The 21,399-nt window shown below is 42.8% G+C and overlaps 2 protein-coding genes across 2 annotated transcripts in view; one reads left to right on the top strand and one right to left on the bottom strand.

The window, feature by feature from the left end:
* Positions 1-10,564, top strand: part of LOC308363431 (beta-1,4 N-acetylgalactosaminyltransferase 2-like) — a gene marked incomplete at both ends in the record, with an annotated part of 52,823 nt that extends 42,259 nt beyond the window's left edge. The window contains 4 exons of the mRNA XM_080836241.1: positions 393-574; positions 858-1,001; positions 1,449-1,677; positions 10,353-10,564. Coding sequence (XP_080692367.1) covers positions 393-574; positions 858-1,001; positions 1,449-1,677; positions 10,353-10,564 — 767 coding nt within the window. The remainder of the gene's footprint in view (positions 1-392; positions 575-857; positions 1,002-1,448; positions 1,678-10,352) is intronic.
* A 3,298-nt stretch (positions 10,565-13,862) lies between these two features.
* On the bottom strand, positions 13,863-15,474 carry LOC308363432 (uncharacterized protein; the record flags this gene model as incomplete). Its single annotated transcript, XM_080836242.1, has 2 exons — positions 13,863-15,177; positions 15,289-15,474. The coding sequence occupies 2 exons, from the start codon at positions 15,472-15,474 to the stop codon at positions 13,936-13,938; spliced, it is 1,428 nt and encodes a 475-aa protein (XP_080692368.1). The 3' UTR covers positions 13,863-13,935.
* Positions 15,475-21,399: the final 5,925 nt, after the last annotated feature.

The following is a 21,399-nucleotide window of genomic DNA, read 5'->3' on the forward strand; positions in this document are numbered from 1 at the left end:
ACCAACGGGTTCTCACAAATTCAACCGTTAACCCTTTTACTGTAATACGGAGTTTTTTCAAATGTCATTCCTCAACGCGATTCCTCAAATAACCACAAGATGGCCCGTGGAATCGCATTTGAGAAGATTCCGGCAGAGTTACGACTGCTATTTCGAGTTCTGAAAGTTGTCTGAAGTTCAGAAGAAAGCACAGAAGAAAAAACTATGGAGAATGCAAATGTTTTCATAAATGTTTCCGAAGTGGAGTTCCTTCTGAAATCCTTCGAAAAGTCTTCCCAACTGCTGTCGAGAATGAGGCCCATTGTGCTTTTTAATTCTGTGTTAACATAATTACAAATTCCACAATAGAAGTAGCAGGCAGCAACAGTAAAAAATTACTTTCTTCATCCTAGATATAAACTCACAGGTGACCATCACCACCAAGACCTTCCTTAGGTACTTAAAGCTGAACACCTTGATCGACAGCATCCGTCAGTACTATAAGAACATGAAGATAATCATCGCTGATGACAGCTTTGACCCCATCAAAGTCAACGGCTCTGACATTGAACAGTACTTCATGCCTCCCGGACAGGTAGAAGTTAATTTCAACAATTCATATTGTGCATGAGTACTATGGTCACACTTAGGTCAGATATCTCTGTTTCACATGCAATGTGTATAGTTATTGTATAGTTACTGTCCAAATTCTAAGCTATTTATTTCAGGTAACTTGTATTATGAAGAAGCAGTGCACCATTAATGCTATTTCTCTATAAGCATTCCCCATTGAGGACAATTTATGTTAGAGGACCCCCTAGAGGACAGCATCTGTTTTTCCTTCATAATCATATTTTCTATGTATGCTTTCTTATCAGGGATGGTTTGCAGGAAGGACACTGGCTGTGTCTCAGGTCACCACTAAGTACTTCCTCTGGGTGGACGATGACTTTGAATTCACAGAGCAAACCCAGATAGAGAAGCTGGTGGAGGTCATGGAGAGCATGCCTGAGCTGGACATGGTAAGTTCCTACTGTTATCAGTGATACAGAGGACAACATGTTCTTATGGCTATGACGTTACATACTCATATTTGAGGTTAAATTGTTGTTGTTGTTGCTGGTGGTGGTGGTATTAAGTTTTTGTAATGCCATAGGGGAACATACACATAAAGTAATGTCAAAATACTACTTTTGTAGTCATATAATATACAGTTACATTGACAAGATTCAATAGATGTATTTGTCACATGCATGATATTACAACAGCAGTAAAATGGGGTTGCAACAACTCCGGCAACTGAGCAAATAGCAAACGTAAACAACAGGAAATCATCATCTAATAATAATAATAACCATCCACGTCATCAATGATGCATAATAAATAAATACATTGGATCTGCAGCTAGGGGGTACCTCTGATTGTCCAACACCTGATAAAATAATAATCAAGAGTGTGTCTGTACCTAGGTGAGTGCTAAAATAGGCGACAGTGGGTACGGTCACCGGATGACATACGCGGAAGGGCTGGATGATGAGGGGGGCTGCCTGCTCCGGTTCCAAGCATCCTACAAAGAGACAGTGCCTGGTTTCCCTCAGTGTTTCCTCACCAACGTGGGCATCAACTTCTTCCTTGCACGAACGGAGTCGGTGCGGAAGGTGATATTTGATCCCCGGCTCAAGAGGGCAGCCCACGGACGTAAGTGATTATGAAGGACCACTAGTTGCAGTTCAAATTCTTCCTTTCAGTTATTCAGTGTGGTTCAATTTTAATTATTCGTAATAATAATAATAATAGTAGTAATAATAACTTGAATATGCATTTCCTGAAGGAAATACCAGTGTGTGAAATCCAAAAGTTAAGAAAGGAAGAAGAAAGGAAAGAAGAGTGAAAGAAGAAAGGAAAAAGAGTGAACAAGAGTGGCTATGGATAAAGACAGTAAAGAGAGAGTGAAGAGGGAAAATTGTGGAAGAATGAGAGAAAATGGAGTGAAGCAGAGAGATAGAGTGTGAGAAAAAGTAGACTGAGAGGGATGGAGAGAAACATAAGTAGAGTCATAGAAGGTGTGTCTTAATATTCCTAGTTATACAGTTGAATTGAGAGGGACAGAGAGAAGAAGTGCCTTGGAATTGATAGTTTTCAGTCACGTGACTACAATAGGTAGCTGGTGGGCAAAAAGAACAGCGAAAATGGCGACAAACAGTGCCGCCTACTCAACTACGATCGCCATCAACCACAGACCATACCACTATAGAGATATTTAGACAAAAATGAATAAACTCCTCCAAAAAGTTTGGAAACGTTTTTTAGGTCGATTATTCCTCCCCTTTAATAATACCAATTGGTATTGTATATTGTTGGAAAGCCTGATTAGTCACCTTTACAACCAGGTACTTGTGAGGATTGTGCATTCGTGGAATGAGCAACACAGCTTACCGTGTGGGTGTGACCAACGCAACCATGTTGGCTGACTTGCGACAAATTCTGGTTCAGTCATGGGATGCCATCCCACAGCAGTGTGTGACCAGGCTGATGAGCAGCATTAGGAGGTGCCAAGCTGTTGTGGCTGAGTATTGATCTTCCACACGCTACTCAGGCTTTCCAACGATATATACAATACAATACCAATTGGTATTAATTAGTGCTGTCAAACGATTAAAATATTTAATCGCGATTAATCGCATTTTTGTCATAGTTAACTCAAAATTAATCGCGATTAAATTAATCAAAATTAATCGCAATCGCAAATTTTATCTATTCTAAATGCCCCTTCAATAATTTTTTTTCCATCATTTTTATTTTATTTTAATGCTGTTATCAACATGGAAAAGTGGATTGGCTTGCTTTAAGCAATGTTTTATTTTATTGAAAAACAACATTGCCGAACAGGGCGGTACAAAATACAATTATAAAGTGCACATTTAAGATAAACATGGACTCAGCCTATAGTGCAGGTAAACCATGGCTTAATATTTTTTGCTGCCAGCTGCCTGTTGACATTTTCAGACAACAGTGCAGGGTTTTTCCTGCATAGAGAAAATTTCGGCGCGCGCCTAAACCGTAATCCCGAGCGCCTATGAAAAATCCCGAGCGCCTAAAGCAAAAAAAAAAGAGTCTGCAATTAAAAAAAAACCTGTCATCCAATTCAGTTTAACGGTGTTTTGAGCACTCACGTTGAATTCAAGACAGCAGCAGCAGATCCCGCCTCCCACCCCCTCAGCCAATCATTGAACAGAGGCTTCTCCAAGTTAGGAGATTTTTACGAGAGATTACGGATTCTGATAGAGATCATACTTGGTCATATCGGTAATGTTTTTCTAATCTCCATACACCACACGTACCACAGGTACATCACGATTGGATCTTGATACACAATACCTCGTGTATCAGCTAATTTAGCGTGTTGGTCTACTACACAACGGGTCCGGGATAAAACCGAAAACACGTTTCAGTTGAAATCCAAACAAGTTACTTGTCGTAATCTACACACCCACCGCTACTGAAATATGTAAAATTGATTGATTAAAGATTTTTCTATCTATCAAGGTTTATAACTGTTTGTCACCTTTTTAATAGCTTGGGTGTTAATAGGTTTGTTTACTATAACATTAATAAGTGGTGTTTACATAGTCACTTATTGTATATGGCATAAATATTATTCTAAAACACCTTCACTTTGTTTTAAGCAGATTTGTAAGCATATCATCACGTATGCAATGCATGTCAGCGAATATGTTCTGAATAGTAGGTTTCAAGTAGGTTACAGCCAAGCCCTCGTTCTGTTTTGATAAATAGTAATCGAGTTGATAAGTCTGATCTAAACGCAACTGTGAGGTGCGCGAATGGACAGAGCGGCCAGGTGCCAATCACTTAATTACTCAACCTGCGTATGCAACCTGTCTTCATCAGTCGACGGTTTCAATATTCATGGCGCTCCATTACTGACCACTGGTTAGTCCTAGATTCTATTGATATAGATTTCAGTAGTTTGCATATATATATGAGGTAAACCTTGATAATCTTTGAACCATACATGATAGCACCATGGGGCTTGGACTATTGTCAATATATTAGCCTCTATCTATTTTGATTTAAAGTGGAAGCAAAATGATAACCTCAAGCATAGCCTTTTTTGGGGGGTGCACCGAAGAGCCATTTTGACCCAGGAAAAACCCTGCAGTGAAGCTCGCTTCTTTTGCACAACACAACTTTTAAAGGTAAACTTTCTATTCAGAAGCTTTTTATCATCCATTTCGCTGTATCGCGCTCATCATTCACTCAAACGTGACGTTAGCCTACTACAAAGATTGGGAGGGCAAAATAACGTTGATCTTTACATCGCGTTAATCGCGCGATAAAAAAATGAACGGCGTTAAAATGGGTTTGCGTTAACGCCGTTAATAACGCGTTAAACTGACAGCACTAGTATTAATGAAGGGGAGGAATAATCGACCGGAAAAAAGTTTCCGAACTTTTTTTGAGGAGTTTATTTAGGAACTTGTGATCCATTTACTGCACCCTCTGACATTTTTATTTCTTTAACCTCGACAAAGTCCCTGCCTGAGCTCCAGTGTGGAGATATTTACATCTATCTCATAGGAAATCTGTCCCTCTACACATCTCAAAAACTGAAAGCCTACAAAAGCACAGATAGTGGTTTAATTTTCAAAACACATCTTCATAATCAGAGCAACGAAGAGTGCTATTTAAAGAAGCATTATGCAACAATTGTACTTCAGGATTAGGGTTAGGATAAGCAGTGTTACCTTGGGGCGCTACAATGACTTTTAATATGGAGAATCGCCACCGTGCCATTGCCATACCAGGGTCCATAGAATATTACTGCTAAATGTAGGATTGCCTGAAGCCGCCCGGCTTTTTACTGCCTGCCGAACTAGTTAGTAGCTTATTTGCCGTCTTGTGTTGCACTTGCTTGATGTTTGACTGTGTTAGGACAGTTGTTGACTAACTGGTTTGTCATAATGTCAAAGTCAGCACATTTCACTAGTTTTAGCCGCTAGCATATTGTAAGTAATTAGCAATTGATCTAGAATCCTACTTTAATAGCGAGCTACCTGCTGTTAGCTAGCAGCCGTTAGCCTACCCAGCGCTGTCGCTGCCCTATCGTAGTAGGCTGCCCTATCGTAGTCCCACACATCGCGCGCATGCTCAAACACAAACGGTTTACGGCAGAAGGCTCAATATCAACATATCTGGCTGGTCTTAACGCATAATACGGGTACATTTAATGTTATATTTAATTGTGTTGTAAACGGTTAACAGCATAAGGCTCAACGTCAACATTTGGGGGTATTTTGTATTACTGTTACTAGTAATGAATGCACTGCTTAACTAATAATTCAATAAACATGAAGCTTAACATCATAAACCTTGGTGGATTACCTGGCTCGTTGTAACAGTGTCGCAAAGTGAAGCAAGTGCGACTACGATCCGGTAACTACTACGCATGCGCGACTATGATAGGGCAGCATACTATGATAGGGCAGTGTTCTTTATCATTTTACACAATTTCCTGGTTTAAACAAGTACGAACCCCTGGTCTGGTGAATGACAACTTAAAGGCTAGTGTATTTTAAAGGCTAGTGTATTTTGTCATCAAACTGGTAATACTACAATGCCAGTAGAAAATATATGGGAAGATAATTTAAGTTGTCATTCGCCAGACCAGGTGTTCGTACTTGTTTCAACCAGGAAATTGTGTCAAATGATAAAGAACAGCGTTGTGTAGGCTAACGGCTGCTAGCTAACAGCAGGTAGCTTGCTAGCTGGTAGCTAGCTATTAAATGGCACTCATCTTTGTTCTGATTATGAAGATGTTTTTTGTTTTCACCTTCCAGACGACATCGTTGTGAACCCATCCATTTCTGAAAATTAAATAGCTATCTGTGCTTTTGTAGGCTTTTAATTTTTGAGATGTGTAGGGGGACGGATTTTCTATTAGATAGATGTAAATATCTCCACACTGGCGCTCAGGAAGGGACTTCGTCGAGGTTAAAGAAATCAAAATGTCAGGGCAGGTGCAGTAAATGTATCACAAGTTCCTAAAAAAAATATCTCTTTCTGGCTATAGCGGTTTGGTCCGTGGTTGATGGCGATCGTAGTTGAGTAGGCGGTGCTGCTCGAACTGCTCGACTGTTTGTCTCCATTTTCGCAGTTTCACTGTTCTTTTTTCCCGCCAGCTTGTAGTCACATGACTGAAAGCTATCAATAGGAACATTTGTAATCGATTTTCTTTAATATCTTAAAAAGTATACATTTAGAAAAAATGAAAAAACCTTTTCTACATTAAGCAGTTCGAGCTGAATTCAGTGCATAAGTCGCTAAAAATAATAACTAGATTATGCATTTCCTGAAGGAAATACCAGTGCATGAAATGCAAAAGTTAAGAAAGGAAAGAAGAGTGAAGAAGAGTGGCTATGGATAAAGACAGTCAAGAGAGTGAAGAGGTAAAATACTGAAAGAAGGAGAGAAAATGGAGAGAAGAAGAGAGATGGAGTGTGAAGGAGGACTGTCAAAGAAACTCAATGAGGACAAAACTGAAGTCCTACTTATCGGCCCCAAATTAAAAAGAGAGATGGTCACCAATAATCTTGAAGGTTTATCCCGGTGGATTAAACCTGAGGTGATAAATCTTGGTGTCATCCTGGACTCAGATTTGAATTTCAACTCACACATTAACAGTCACCAAAACAGATTTCTTTCACCTCAGGAACATAACAAAGGTACGACCTTTCATAAACCAAAATAATGCAGAGAAGCTTATTCATGCTTTCATATCGAGCCGGCTAGACTACTGTAATTCACTTTTTACTGGTCTTCCCAAGAAAACAACTGTAAGACTCCAGCTCATTCAAAACTCTGCAGCTAGACTATTAACCAAATCTAAAAGAAGAGAATACATAAGTCCTGTCCTAGCTACTTTACACTGGCTTCCTGTTACCTTTAGAATTTACTTGAAGGTCCTCCTCCTCACATACAAAGCTCTAAATGGACAAGGACCCAGCTACATTGCTAACTCTCTTACTAACTACACACCAGCTAGAACACTGCGATCATCAGATACAGGTCTGTTACAGGTCACCAGAAGCAGTCATAAGAAGATTGGTGATGCAGCCTTTGTCAACTACGCCCCAAAATTATGGAACACATTACCCGATAGACACCTTTAAAAAATCTTTTTACCAAAGCATTTTATTAATTTTATCTGGCACTATTTATTTCTCTGTAACTTGCACTATTTTTACTAGTTCTCTTTGAAACTGTTTTAAGGGTTTTATGACTTTTATTACTTTTACTATTTCTCTGTAAAACTGTTTTGAGGGTACCATGGCACTGTCGGAAACCATATTGTGGCTTCAATATATCACATATTATTCTCAGAGATATTTCCATAACAAATGTGCTAGTCCCCTAGGTGCAGTCACCTTCCTTAAGCCTGTAAAAGAGAGCTAGTGTCTCTCCCGAAGCCCTGAAGTGTGTTCGGTGGAAGAAGACGAGGAGGCCTCTGAAGGAAGGGTGGCCTTTGGGCGGGAAAACATAGCTAGGGAAAATATTTAACAGGGTAGGGCGGAATCTATGAAGCAGCACTATGGTTTCGACTGAGCTGAATACCAGGCAGAAGGGTTTTATTACTTTTATTATGATTTTGATATTTCAAGAAGCCTATCAGAACATCAAGTTCTGATATGATATTGACCATTATTTTATTGCTCCTGCTGCTTGCTTTTATTGATTTTATGTAAAGCACTTTGAATTGCAACTCTTGTACGAAATAAAGTCTTACTTACTTACTTACTTACAAAGAAGGCTGATAAAAAAGTTGAAAAAATAGCAGGAATTGATGGACATAGTAATTGAAAGAAGAATGGAAAGAAGAGTGAACAGGAGTGGCTATGGATAATAAGATAAAGAGAGAGTGAAGAGGAAACAATTTGAAAGAAGGAGAGAAAATTGAGTGAAGCAGAGAGATGGAGTGTGAGAGAAACTAGACTGAGAGGGATAGCGAGAAAGATGGTGAAAAACAAAGTAGAGTATGGAGCGTGTCTCTTAATATTCCTAGTTATACAGTTGAATTGAGAAAGGACAGAGAGAGAAGAGGTAAAATGGGCGCAGGCATCAGTGAAGAACAGGTGCAAGCCAATTTAATGACCCTATTATGATGTCACAATAGCCCAATGTAAGTCAATGGTAACATTTGTATTTGTTTTTCTTTTATATCTTAAAAGGTATAAAGTTCAGAAGTTTATTTTATTTGACAACACCTACGCGACAAAGTTAGAATGAAGTTTCTACGTTAAGCGGTTCGAGCTGAACTAAGCACAAAAGTTGGTAAAAAGAAAAAGAAGTATAAGAAACGTAGGAATAACAATACAGGGCATTTCATGCACTGTAATAATAATTAGAAGAAGAAGTAAAAGAAGCCTAGGAATAACAATACAGGGCATTGCATGCACTGTAATAAGAAGCCACCTAGGAATAACAATACAGGGCATTTCATGCACTGTAATCGGAGGTATAAGAAACGTAGGAATAACAATACAAGGCATTTCATACATTGTAATAAGAAGCCTAGGAATAGCGTTTCATGCACTGTAATAAATAATCTATATGGGCCATTCTACAGAATTCGTGTAATATGCAGTCCCTCAACAATAAAATCTATTTACAAAACAATTAGGTATTTAGGCATAGATATTAAATTAGAAAATGTTATGGTCTATATAAACCCCATGCATTACATGAGATAGTGATAAGCTAAATATATACAAAATCATCATTTATAGGGTACTTTATATTGGGAAGTAGCTGTCCCCAACCCTGACATCTAAATTTCAATGCCTTTAAATAACACTTTTCATTTTTTTTTGATTTTTTTCAATGATTTAATTTCAAAGATCTTTATGATTGGGTTGAAACAGAACTTGGAATATTTAGATTTATTGTGGGTTTAATTTTTAAATCAATTTACTATACTCAAAAAATCATGTCCCTAGTTTTCATGTCACTACCGAAACACAAGAGTTTTAGTCTATTGGCTGCATCTCTGTCCCTCATGGTTGAATGGTAAGTAGCTAAATCCCATAGTTTTTATATAAATGTGTTCCAAAGTCTGAAAATCGACGTGTAACCTTAAGAATTGTCACTACCGAAACGCATGTTTTCTTCAATTAAGTAAACCTTTTGGGGTTTCATGGAAAATCTTATGTTTGTATGTGTGTACACCTCTTCAAAGATGTGTTTGCAAGCCGTGTGCTTGCTAGAATTCTTTATTTATGCTTAAAGTTAGCTAGAATTGTCACTACCGAAACATATGGTAGTGACCAGATGATTTTGGTAGTGACAAAATGAAATGGCAAGTAGTTCAATCCCATAATTTTTAAATAAATGTGTTGTGTGGACTAAAGGGAGGCCCAGAGCACCTTTTGGAGGATTTTGGGAGAGAAATGAACATCCATCCAACAGTGCAGTCACTACCGAAACAGTGCATTCACTACCGAAACAGATAAATTGACCTTGAAAATTTGGTAAAAAATTCATTTCTATGGATTTCATTGTGAAAATCTTCAAGAAATATTTGTAAAAATACTCTTCAGAGAAGGGAAGGAAACACAATCTGAACAGGTCAATAATAATACTTTTTTACTATAGTAAATGTGATGTTTCGGTAGTGACAATTTTTGGAAGACGAAAAACATTCCAACACATTCTGAAAATACAATATAAAACTTGACAGTTCTTTTACTAGATATGTGTACTTTAGATATGGTACAATATACATACGGACAAAGTTTTGGGAAAAAAACATACAAAAATTCTAAATATATCCGACATGACTTTGCATCAATTCGGTAGAATGGCCCATATAGGACCACTAGCACCACTACTATAGTCAACTTTGTCTACCAGCACCTTACAGAACTAGTCATTCACATCCACATAAGAAGGACATGTATAGTGGGAAGTTCAAACAGTTTTTAAAGGAATGTATTCGACTGCTGGTTCTTACTTCGTTCGAGAATGAGGTAAAACTCTTTACATATCCTGTATCATAGCGGGAGTGACAGGGGAGAGAGGAGGAAACCATCTCACAACCTGATCGTGTACTAGGCAGATTGACTGAAACATGGAGCCGTCGGTAGCCCCACCCGTTGGAAACAGCATGTGAACCAAACCACTTTGAGGAATAGGGGGTTCATGATTTTTCAACACTTAAAAAGCACACTGTTTTACGTTTATATAAGCACCGGTGGTGTCGTCGTGCGTTATATAAAAAAAAAAAAGACACGTCCCCCCCCGGGATATCCGCCTATGAGTGCACTAAACAGTTCCTTCCCTGTCTCCTTCACTGACAGAGTTCTTTGTGGATGCTGTTGGGAAACTACTGATAGCGTCATGCAACCACGTCATCGCTGGCCATCAGAAAGGGGGGCCATGGAACGATCAATACCGCGCCTTCAGGAAGCAGACTGAAAACCCTGTGAACCGTCTCCTGTACTACTTTAAAAACCACTTCAGCTGCATTCAACTAAATGCAAAGGACAGCCTTGATGGCCGTCATATCTGAAGTGGATCTAAGCCAGGGATGTGTAGACTGACTTGAGGTTATCGGAATTCAATCATGTTTAATTGTGGATTGTATACAATTTAGTTTGTTTTGTTCATAACAGCATACTGGGATCTTCAGACCGTTCATCTTCAGTGTTGCTCTCACTTTCTAAATCTACTAGAATTTCTTTACAATTCTCAACCAGTCCAACCATACTAGCCTTAGACTGCCATAGCACATGCTTGGAATAATTTGAATTGTACATTTGCATTACAAGAATGGAATGGCTCACTTAAGCCTCGTTTACATGGACCCTAGATTGTCAATCTGATACAGATAGCTAATACAGATAGCCCTATCATTTAGACGAGCACTCTCTATCCGCAACGATCGAAGTCTGTGGTAGAAAGTGAGTAGATTTGAATCGGTACGGGGGCTGGTGTTCGTCTGCACGGTTTCACGCAACCTGATGACGTCATTGCCCCACGTGATCGTTTCGCGATCTCCAACCACTATATAAACAACTTGTTCTCCCTCAAAATCTCACTGGTGGTGGGCCTCGAATTCACTAACATTAACCCAGCCTTCTGATTTTTGATTAGCCTCTTGTCTTGATCTAATTCTTCTTATTCAGACGTAACATAACTTTCATGACCACAAATATTAATTGGCCAGCGATTTAATTTGCTTTTTTATTCATAAATGTATGTAAAATGGACGGAGCAAAGCCTCATGGGAAATGGGATGACAGACATGTCATGTTGTACTGTTCCAAACTCTTTATTATCAATAGAAAAAATAATTCGTTTTCGCATATCCTTTAGTCTGACCACTGATTTTTATTAACCATCATAATGTAATGTTGTTAATTGGAGTTTGAATGTCTTGTGTAATGTGTTTATCCTCGTGCTGTTTAGTCTCTTCTTCTAGGTTTTTCACGTTTTTTCAGTTGTGTAAATAAAGCGTTAAAGCGCCACCCACAGGCGTGGGGGTATGTACTACAGCCCGTTCAACACAATCTGGTGACTCCGTTTTTACACAAATCTCTCGTTACAAGGCTCTGTCTTTACGAAATTAAAAGATTCGATAGGTGTGAAAAATGAACCAGATTCAGTGAAACTAGGCTCCATATAAATTCAGCCTTAGTAAGAGACATCAGATTTTGGATCTTACCATCAAGATCTAATCAGCAGTCCAATCAGTTCAGCTATCAGTAAGGATCAAAAGGTGCATTGTGGTGGTGTAAAAGTCTTTGTCACCTTCGGGTTGTGGGTGGGATGAGGGCAAAAAGGTGGGATGAGGGCAAAAACCCATTGTAAAGTAATTCGTATTAATTGATAAGATTCGATGTTTCAACGTAACCTGCTCTTCTTTGGGTAGATCTTTTCTTAATGTTGCCCCGGGTGTATGTGGTCCAGGTTTAAATTTATAGAGAAAGGGTCAGCTGTTAATAAACCTCCCATTTGTAACAATTGTCTGTGATTAATTTTTTTTTTTAAATGTGTAAGACGCTCTCTACACTGCAAAAAATGCCCCTCTAGATTTAAGACAAATAATTACATATTTAAGCAGGATTTTGCTTAAAACAAGCACATTTGGCTGCCAGTGCGTTAAGCAAATTTGGCTTGTTAAGATTTCTTAAAATAAGTAATATTTGCTTGAAATAGGTAAAAATAACCTTACCAAGAAAGCACTAGGTAAGTACAATTTAGCTAGAAACAAGACCAACTAGATTTTTCATCTCAATATAAGAGTAATAACACTAGGTTAGAAAAGCATTTTTTGCAGTGTATCAATGTGATCGTTCCACTGACGTGTTATCTAATGCAATTTTGTGGCAAAGATACTTACTCTGTATGCACAGCTCCCCCTGGTGGTAGCTACCAGGTAAGGTTAATGCTGTGCCTAATAGGAGTCCCTCCCTCCACTGATCCTCGATCACACACCCAGCATCCTCAATCGATACTGAATCTCTCTTGTGACAACAATTTGGTATGTCTCTACATGACTTCAGTCAGATATTTTTTCCTGTTTTGTTATAAATAATCTGCATAGAACACCTGCACTACTGAATCCTAGGTCAGGAGGAACGGAAATCAAACACTTAGGCTTTTATTAACCATGTCAGTCATGTCATGAAATACTGAATGGAAAACGATTGGGGGTTTTGCATGTGTGGAGCAGTGATTTCAATGAGTAACAACCTTGTGAGTAGGCGGCTCATTAAAAAATAAAGTGTGAACCTCCTAACATCTGAGTCAAGGAGTAGGTTTGAGAAACCCTAATGAACAACACACAGGCAAATCATACTGATTCTCCTTTTCTTGTTGCATGGCATAGGCCTACCCAGGGGCGGATCTAGACCCATTTGGGGGGGGGGCTGGAGCCCCCCCAAAAGTTTCATTAGCCCCCCCCAAACAAAAATGGTTTAATTTTTTTTATTCTGAGATCGTCAAACTCACACCTATCAACCGATGTTGTGAACGTAATAAGTTTCATTTTTAGAGTTAGAAATAAAATAGTCTCGAGTTGCACAGGACTCCTGCCTGTTTGAGACTGTTGTGTGGCAAGCGCACAGCTCTGTTTGGTCGTGCGTGCCTGCGTGAGTGAGTGAGTGAGACAGACAGAGCGTGCAGACAGACGGTGACAAGACAACGTCAAATAAACAGACTGGGAGCGACTGTCCGACTCAAGCTGGAAAAAAGCTGTGAAAGTTGCCATAATCAGCTGCTCGATACAAAGGTATATATAGCGCATTAAGTTTAAAATGGTAAACTAAACGAAATGGTTAAATCATTGCGGATTTATTATAGATGTCGTGGCTCTTTTGATCATGCCGGTTCATTGATCCTGTGGGTATGCTAGCCTACTCAGTAGCTCAGCCAGATATAACTAGCTAGTGAATTCCAGCCTACAACGTTAACCGTTGATGCCGCTCCATGTTAATAGTTTGAATTATACTGAGGATTGGAAGGAGAAAGCGCCGGAGAAAAGTACTCGGACTGCCTTTATCACAAGGTACGTTTCATCGTAAATACACACACCCAAGAAGGCCCGCCCATTACAGCTGCCCCATCGTAAGTCTGAGCTACAACTGCAACTAATCTGTCTCTTTTCATTAAATGATTATGCTACAGTATAATAAGCACCTCTCAGCAGATGTCTTCAATATGTTGTTGTGCCATATTTTAAATCTAAATTTGTTAATTTCTCACCTAAAACCCACTAGAGGACACTATTTGGGTTACAGGAAAAATAATAGGATTTCTCTTGGGGCTTAGCCCCCCCAAAAGTCGGTACCTAGATTCGCCCCTGGGCCTACCAATTATATATCACTGATTTATTCCAGAATTATCTTTTGTGCCATGACTTTAAACTGTGATAAATCCCTAGTGTTGTGTGCTAACATGTTTCTTGAGATGCCCTGACTGTGTGAACCTCTTCCCACACACCCTACAGTCGTATGGCTTCTCCCCAGTGTGTATGCGCAGGTGCGACTTCAAGTTACTGGGGTCCACAAAGCCTTTGCCGCAGGTTGTGCATTTGTAACGCATGTCTCTGTTATGTCCCCGCATGTGCGTGTTGTATGTCATGAGGTGCCTGAACTTCTTCCCGCACAGTGTGCACCTGTACGGCTTTTCGTTGGTGTGCACCCGCGAGTGCGAGGCCAGCTCAGGCTTGGTCATGAAGCGCTTGCCGCAGACGTCACAGCTGTGCGGCTTCCTGTTGCTGTGGATGAGCTGGTGCGCTGTGAGGTTGAATAGGTAGACATAGGTTTTGCCGCACTGGGCACACTGGTGAGGCCTGCCGGCAGAGTGGACCTGTGCGTGCCGGTTGAGGCTACGCACGCTGGGGAAGGACTTGTCGCAACGGTCGCAGGCGTATGGTCGCTCACCTGTGTGCAGCATGCGGTGGTTCTGCAAGGATGATGCGCTGCACAGTGTGCGCATGCACACCTCGCACTGGTTCCTACCAACGCACCCATCGCCTGGGTGACGTAATCTCCTGTGGGCTATCGTCTTGCTAGCCTTCTGAGAGGTATCACAGTGGGTTAAAGTTACCACTGCTTGCAGCTTCTGGGCTGTGGAACCGTCATCATCATTTTCCTGCAGGATATTTTTTGCCTTGGGTTGGTCTGATTCCAGAGCTTCAACACAACAGTATTTTGACTTTGACTTCCTGGGGCTTGTCCTTCTAGGCTGGTCATGGTGAGTAACTGGATGTGATCTCAAGCTTTGCTGCTCTATTTCACAGTCAACTTGCTCTGTTTTCGGGGTGGCAGCCTCGTTAGGCGTTCCATCGGCTGCATCTGTTGAGATGGGTGTGGGTGGTTGAAGCAGTATGACAGGCTTTTCCTTTTGTATATCAGGCATCAGGTCTAGAGAGGCATGGAGACTGTCTAAAGGATTAAATTCTTGTATTTGTGATGTCTCAACAGATGCTGATGGAGCAGGTTCTTGTAGGTATTGAGGTGGGGAGGGAGTGGGATTATGGGTGATTGGGGCTGTGGTTTTATCTGATTGACTCGGATCAGCTTGTTGAGACATAACTGGTACCTGAATCGGCTGCACCAGAAAAGGCTTAGGCTGGTCCACCACCAGCTTTGGGAAGAGATTCTTAGGGGTGTAGTCCTGTAAAACATATGCACAACACACAGGAAGACACCCATCAGTTAAGTTATGGGTTTATGAAATAAAGTCCAATGTATGAGCAAGGAGAAACGTTCTGTGAATCCAAATCACCTCTTGCTTGATAAGAAGCAATGCAATCTGTTGGTTTCCATCCTGCAAAAGGCCTTCAGGCAAACTTGATAGTATGTCTTTAACGTATTCTCCATGTTGGGAAGGACTGCTGGACTGCTCCGCCAGTGTAGGTGTTACTGCCAGTGATACAGAACACTGTTTTAAACCAACACTGTGGCAGACCATACCGCCAATACTCACAACATCCTAGTGCTGATTTAATTAGGTAAACTGTGGAAATAAAAAATCCAAAAAAACTTCAGCCTCGCGAAACAAATTGAATTGGTCTGATTACGTGTAGTCCTATTGGCCTGTATGACAGTTTTAAGGAAAGTAAAATAAGCTGTAATTATACACACTGCGTTTGTTATGTCATCGTCGTTACAAAGTTAGGTGGCAACTGGAAAATAAGTATAAGTAAGTCTGTATCAAGAGTTACATAACACCATGTGTACGGACTAGCCAGTCCATGATGTACGTAGTCTACCTCCCGTTTACTATCCAGAAACACCGCTAGGCTAAGCTATATTCTTGAATTAACGTTCATCGATTACTTACCACCACACTGTATGCCGATATCGCGTTTGAATTGATTTCCTTTACATTGAGGGATATGATTGTCGACTACATAACGGTCATCTTTTAAATAAACGTTCTGTTTTTTCATCCGAAACAACTCTGCTTTCATTTCTTGCACTGCATTCTCGAAGAGTTTAGTCATTTCAGAAACAGCTGAATGCAAAAGGTTTTCCATAACAGATGTGAACTGAGGCTGAAAATCTTCATTAGTTTTCATGATTGCAGTTTGTCAGTAAGGCTTCAATGATCACCTTCGTGATTTAAGCGTGTTAAATAAATGTTGATTCCCACTTCCTGCTAGTGCACCGTCATCCCCGCCGCCCAACTACCTCTGTACGAAAGACTACGTTGATTATGGCGTTGCCTAGCAACGCGTCAGTTTTGACAGTTATGAATAAGTTTCAATAAGTTTCTCTCGTAGCCTGTGGCAGTTGTGGTCAAGGGTTAAATGTATTATTAGTGAATCATCTTTGTTCAATTGCATATGTGAGGCATTGTGTGCGTTCCTGCTACAAGTAAGTGTGTTTCAGGACGTTATAGTGTTTGTATTGACTTGTATTGTATTGTATTCAAGTGTTTAGCGCTTAGCATAACAGTTCGCGGTTAGCATAATAGTTCGCTATTAGCATGTTCTGTTATATGCTTTCTTGTATTAATTGATGCAATAGGGATGAATTTGTACTGTTCATAATGTAAACGTAATACAGATAAGATCTATGTTGATTAGAGTAATGTCCACGATCATATTTAGTAGTTTTGTAGTTGGTTATGTGTAGTGTAGGAATTATTCATTGATGTGACCCAGTGCAGTGCTGATTGGTCTCTGTTTTCATTGCAGACCACACCCATGTAACAACTCATGCAGTGTCATGTACAAAACAGATGATAGCCTATTAAAAGAGAACAAGAAGACTAGTGCCGTGATTGTGGTGTTCTTACAGACACTGCCCGAGCAGCACAATCTAGCAACCTACCAGATCATTATACAGTCCTTTTTACCTCAATAACATTTGGTCCTTACGAGCCGGATACAGTGTTGATTCGGGATCAAGATGCAAGAAAGCAGTGAAACAGTTCGTCAAAAACGGCAGACAAGCCTGCCACGTTACCTAGACGACTATGAGCTTGATGGAGCCAGTTACAAACATCACTATCCTTCAGCAGCGGGAATGCAAATGCACATGCAAGAGAATGAATGGAGACCCAGCATGGAGGGAGCAGTCCAGATGACACCCTCCTCACATCCACGCGCCTCATACCCCATGCGCCAAGTACAGTGGGACCCAGCCCTCGATGAACAAGAGGACGTGCTTTCCCCCAGCCTTCGCACAGTGTATGACCAGTGGAGTAAGCAGTCTGATGAGTGCTCACATTCCTCTTCTAAGCATGATGACGGCAGAGATGTTGCCACTGCATATAAAGCCGAGCTAGAGGAGCTCCGTAAGGAGAACATGAAACTACGCCAAGCTCACGAGTATATGTTAAACAACATTGGAGACTTCAGAGATGTCCACAAAGACATGAGGTCGCTAACAGAGAAGGTGACTGCCCCAAGAATAAGTCATATGGAGCATCATCAAACAGCCTGGCCAGAGTTACCTCCCCCCCCCCCTCCCCCTCCACCTCCTACGCCACGCGTCACAGATAGAGAGCATGACTACGGAGACGAAGGCAACTGGCCACCTCCCCCACCATGGCCACCAGCAGTGTCATCAGGACATCTTGATGGGCAAATGGTCTCAGCCATAGACAGAATGATGGCTGAACTACAGCTTATGAAACAGAGTGCGGCATCTAACCTAACGAATAGCCTATCTTCCATCCCCAGGGCAGGCTATTTCCAAAGGCCCATGCAACCTAGCAGGCCCATGCTATCCCAGCCATTTACAGCTGTAGGGACTCCAACACACTCCCCATTGTTCAGCCCCCCAAGCCATAGAGCCCAGTATGACCCTGGTTCCCGCTTTAGATATTTACCTAGACCCCGAGGCTATAGTTACTCACATATAGGCAATCAGCAGCCATTCCACTCATCTGGGTCCGAAGAGAGGGTGTACAGGGGGCCTAAGCCGAAGATCCCACTCTTCATCCACCGAGATCCAATGGAGTTCGCCCGCCTAAAAATAGCCCTAGAGAATCTGTTGCCTGCAGATACCACTGAGCTCTTTAAATATCAAGTCCTCACTGATCACTTGAAACTTGAAGAGGCCTGTCTTGTAGCTGATTCTTACCTCAATTCACCCACTCCCTACAGTGACACCATGTCAGCCTTAGATGAGAAGTTTGGGCAGCCTCATCACGTGGCTCTGAAGAGACTAGCCACTGTCATGGAGTCACCAGCGGTGAAGCGTGGAGATGCTGCGGCCTTCGAGAGGTTTGCACTGCATGTACAGTCTCTGGTGGGCATGCTTCAGACCCTGGGGCCTGATGGAGACGTGGAATTGAGATGCGGCTCACACGTCGCCCGTCTCCTCACCAAACTCCCACCTGAAATGAGAGCTGACTTTCGCCGCCAGATGATTCAGCGACCTGGGGTCACATACACCCTGATCGACCTGGCAGAGTGGCTAAGATACGAGTCCTGGTGCCAAGGCTATGAGGTCGAACTGACGAGCAACAGACATGGGGCCTCTGTGCTACATGGAGCGGAGGGCTCTACGGCTATAGTTCCACAACAACAACGCCCGGCATGGTCTGAGAGGAGGGACAAAGTAAAGCCGTACTGCCCATACTGCGAGAGCTCAGAGCATTTCCTTAATAAGTGCCAAGCCATTCAAAGTCTCACCAAGGAGCAAGTGATTGAGTGGATCAAAGCCAACAAACGATGCTGGCGCTGTGCAAGGAACCACCAAGCTGCGCAGTGTGACCTGAAGAAGCTGTGCGACGTGTGTCAAGGCAGACATTTAAAGGTCCTTCATGAGGTCAATAAGAGAGACTCGGCTGAGCCACGCAGAGAGGAGAGCTGTTTAGTCAACACCGCGACTGAGGTCCTCTATCTGGACCGCCCATCTGATTCATCTAGAGTCCTTCTAAAGATAATTAAAGTGCTGCTTATCCATCACGACCGCAAACTGGAGACATACGCTGTATTAGACGACGGTTCGGAGCGCACTATGCTCCTGCCAGAGGCTGCCAAGCAGCTAGGGCTAGAAGGCACTCCCGAAGAACTTAACCTGCGCACCATAAGACAGGACGTCGAGGTTCTCAGAGGAGCATGTGTGTCCTTCCACTTATCACCAGCTGCCCAGCCGAAGAACAGGTTTAAAATTACTCAAGCCTTCACATCACCGCGTCTAAGCCTTGCAGAGCAGTCTTACCCCATCACATCGCTTCAGAGGAAGTACAAACACCTTGTCGGTCTCCCCCTCACGCAGTTTAACCAGGTTCAGCCCCTCATCCTCATAGGCGCTGACCACCCTCACTTACTCACCCCAGTCGAGCCCGTCAGATTGGGCCCACCAGGAGGACCCGCAGCTCTCCGTACTCGGCTGGGATGGACCCTGCAAGGCCCTGCAAGGCTAGTGCAGCAGACTTTGACACAACAGCAGTGCCTTTTCACCACCGTGTCTCCGCAGACCGCGGAACTGATGGAAAATGTGCAAAGACTGTGGCAGATGGACACGCTGCCATTCCAAAGTGACAAGGTAGTCATGCGGTCCAAGGAGGACCAAGAGGCTGTGGATATGCTAGAGGCAAAGACGACACGTGTGGAGGTAGAGGGTGTCTTGCGGTATGCTACCCCCCTACTACGCAAACGCCAAATGCCCTTCTTCAAAGCCACCAAGGAGATGGTAATGCCGAGTCTGAGGAGCACTGAGAAGAGGCTGGCAAGAGACCCAAAGCTAGCCGAGGCGTACTGTGAGGAGATCCACAAACTGGTCAAGGCAGGATCAGCCAAGAAGCTCAGCCCTGACGTCTCAACAGAGGGCGAATCATGGTTCATCCCCCATCATTTAGTTAGGCACAACGAAAAGAATCGTATTGTGTTTAACTGCTCATACCAGTTTCGTGGCCTGAACTTGAATGAGGCATTACTGCCTGGACCAACTCTCAGCGCCTCTCTTCTCGGAGTCCTACTTCGCTTTAGACAAGATGCAGTGGCCATTAGCGGCGACATACGCAGTATGTTCCATCAAGTCAGGCTCCAACCAGAAGACAGGCCACTTCTCAGGTTCGTTTGGAGAGACATGAGGCGAGAGGATCCCCCAGATGTGTACGAGTGGCAAGTCTTACCATTTGGCACAACCTGCTCCCCATGCTGCGCCACGTTCGCGCTTCAGTGCCACGTCAAGGAGCATAGTTCTGCCGATGAAGATGTGAGGCGGTCCGTAGAACAGTGCTTCTACGTCGACAATTGCCTACAGAGCGTGTCAACTGTTGAGGAGGCTAAGCAGCTTGTGGATAAGCTCCGTGTTCTTCTCGCCACTGGTGGCTTTGAACTCCGCCAGTGGGCAAGCAGTGCCCCAAGTGCAATCAGTCACCTACCCACCGAGGCCAGGTCCAACAGCCTTGAGCACTGGCTTTCGAAGGGTGATGCCAGCCATCCAGAATCTGCCCTCGGACTTACCTGGCACTGGGAGTCTGATAGGCTAGGCTACAAGCACCGACCCCTACAGTATGGAGAATTAACAATGCGGAATGTCTACAAGGTCCTCGCTCGACAGTACGACCCGCTGGGGTTCATTCTGCCATACACAACCCGTGCAAAGATCCTCGTCCAGCGCCTTTGGGATAAGCATCACAGCTGGGATGATCCACTGCTCCCCCAAGAGGTGCTGCGAGAATGGAAGGATTGGGAAACAGAGCTTCAAGTGTTGCCACGTATATCACTTCCCCGACCTTACGTACCAGCTCAGGTTGACGTACTCACCAGACAGCTGCATATATTCAGCGACGCATCCGAGAGGGCCTATGGCTCTACCGCGTATCTTCGAACCGAGGACACACAGGGTGGAGTCCACCTGTCATTCCTTGTGGCAAGATCAAGAGTGGCCCCACGGCGGCAAACATCAATGCCAAGATTGGAGCTCTGTGGTGCCCTTACCGGAGCGCAGTTGTATAGCCTGCTGGGAAAGGAGCTCACATTGCACATAGACCAGACCATACTGTGGACAGACTCCACTACTGTGTTGACGTGGCTCCAATCTGAATCGTGCCGTTTCAAGGTGTTTGTAGGCACACGTGTGTCTGAAATCCAGGAGTTAACGGACTCCAGCTGCTGGCGCTATGTAGACTCTGCCCAGAACCCTGCCGATGACATTACGCGGGGCAAGACCCTGGAAGAGCTAGCACAGCCAAACCGTTGGAGTCATGGGCCACCTTTCCTTCTCAAGGGACCCGAAGATTGGCCTGTGAGGCCGTCCACAATGGCCGAGCCAGATCCTGCAGAATTCCGTAAGCTTACATTCTGTGGCCTGACCTCCACAGCTGAGCAGCCCAGAATCTCCCGAGCTGAACAGTATGCCTGCTGGAGAGATCTTGTCGAGGCCACTGTACGGGAGCTTCATGGGGCGGCCACTGAAACTGTTGCTC

The sequence above is a fragment of the Sprattus sprattus genome (assembly GCF_963457725.1).
Source record: "Sprattus sprattus genome assembly, chromosome: 4".
Taxonomy (NCBI): domain Eukaryota; kingdom Metazoa; phylum Chordata; class Actinopteri; order Clupeiformes; family Clupeidae; genus Sprattus; species Sprattus sprattus.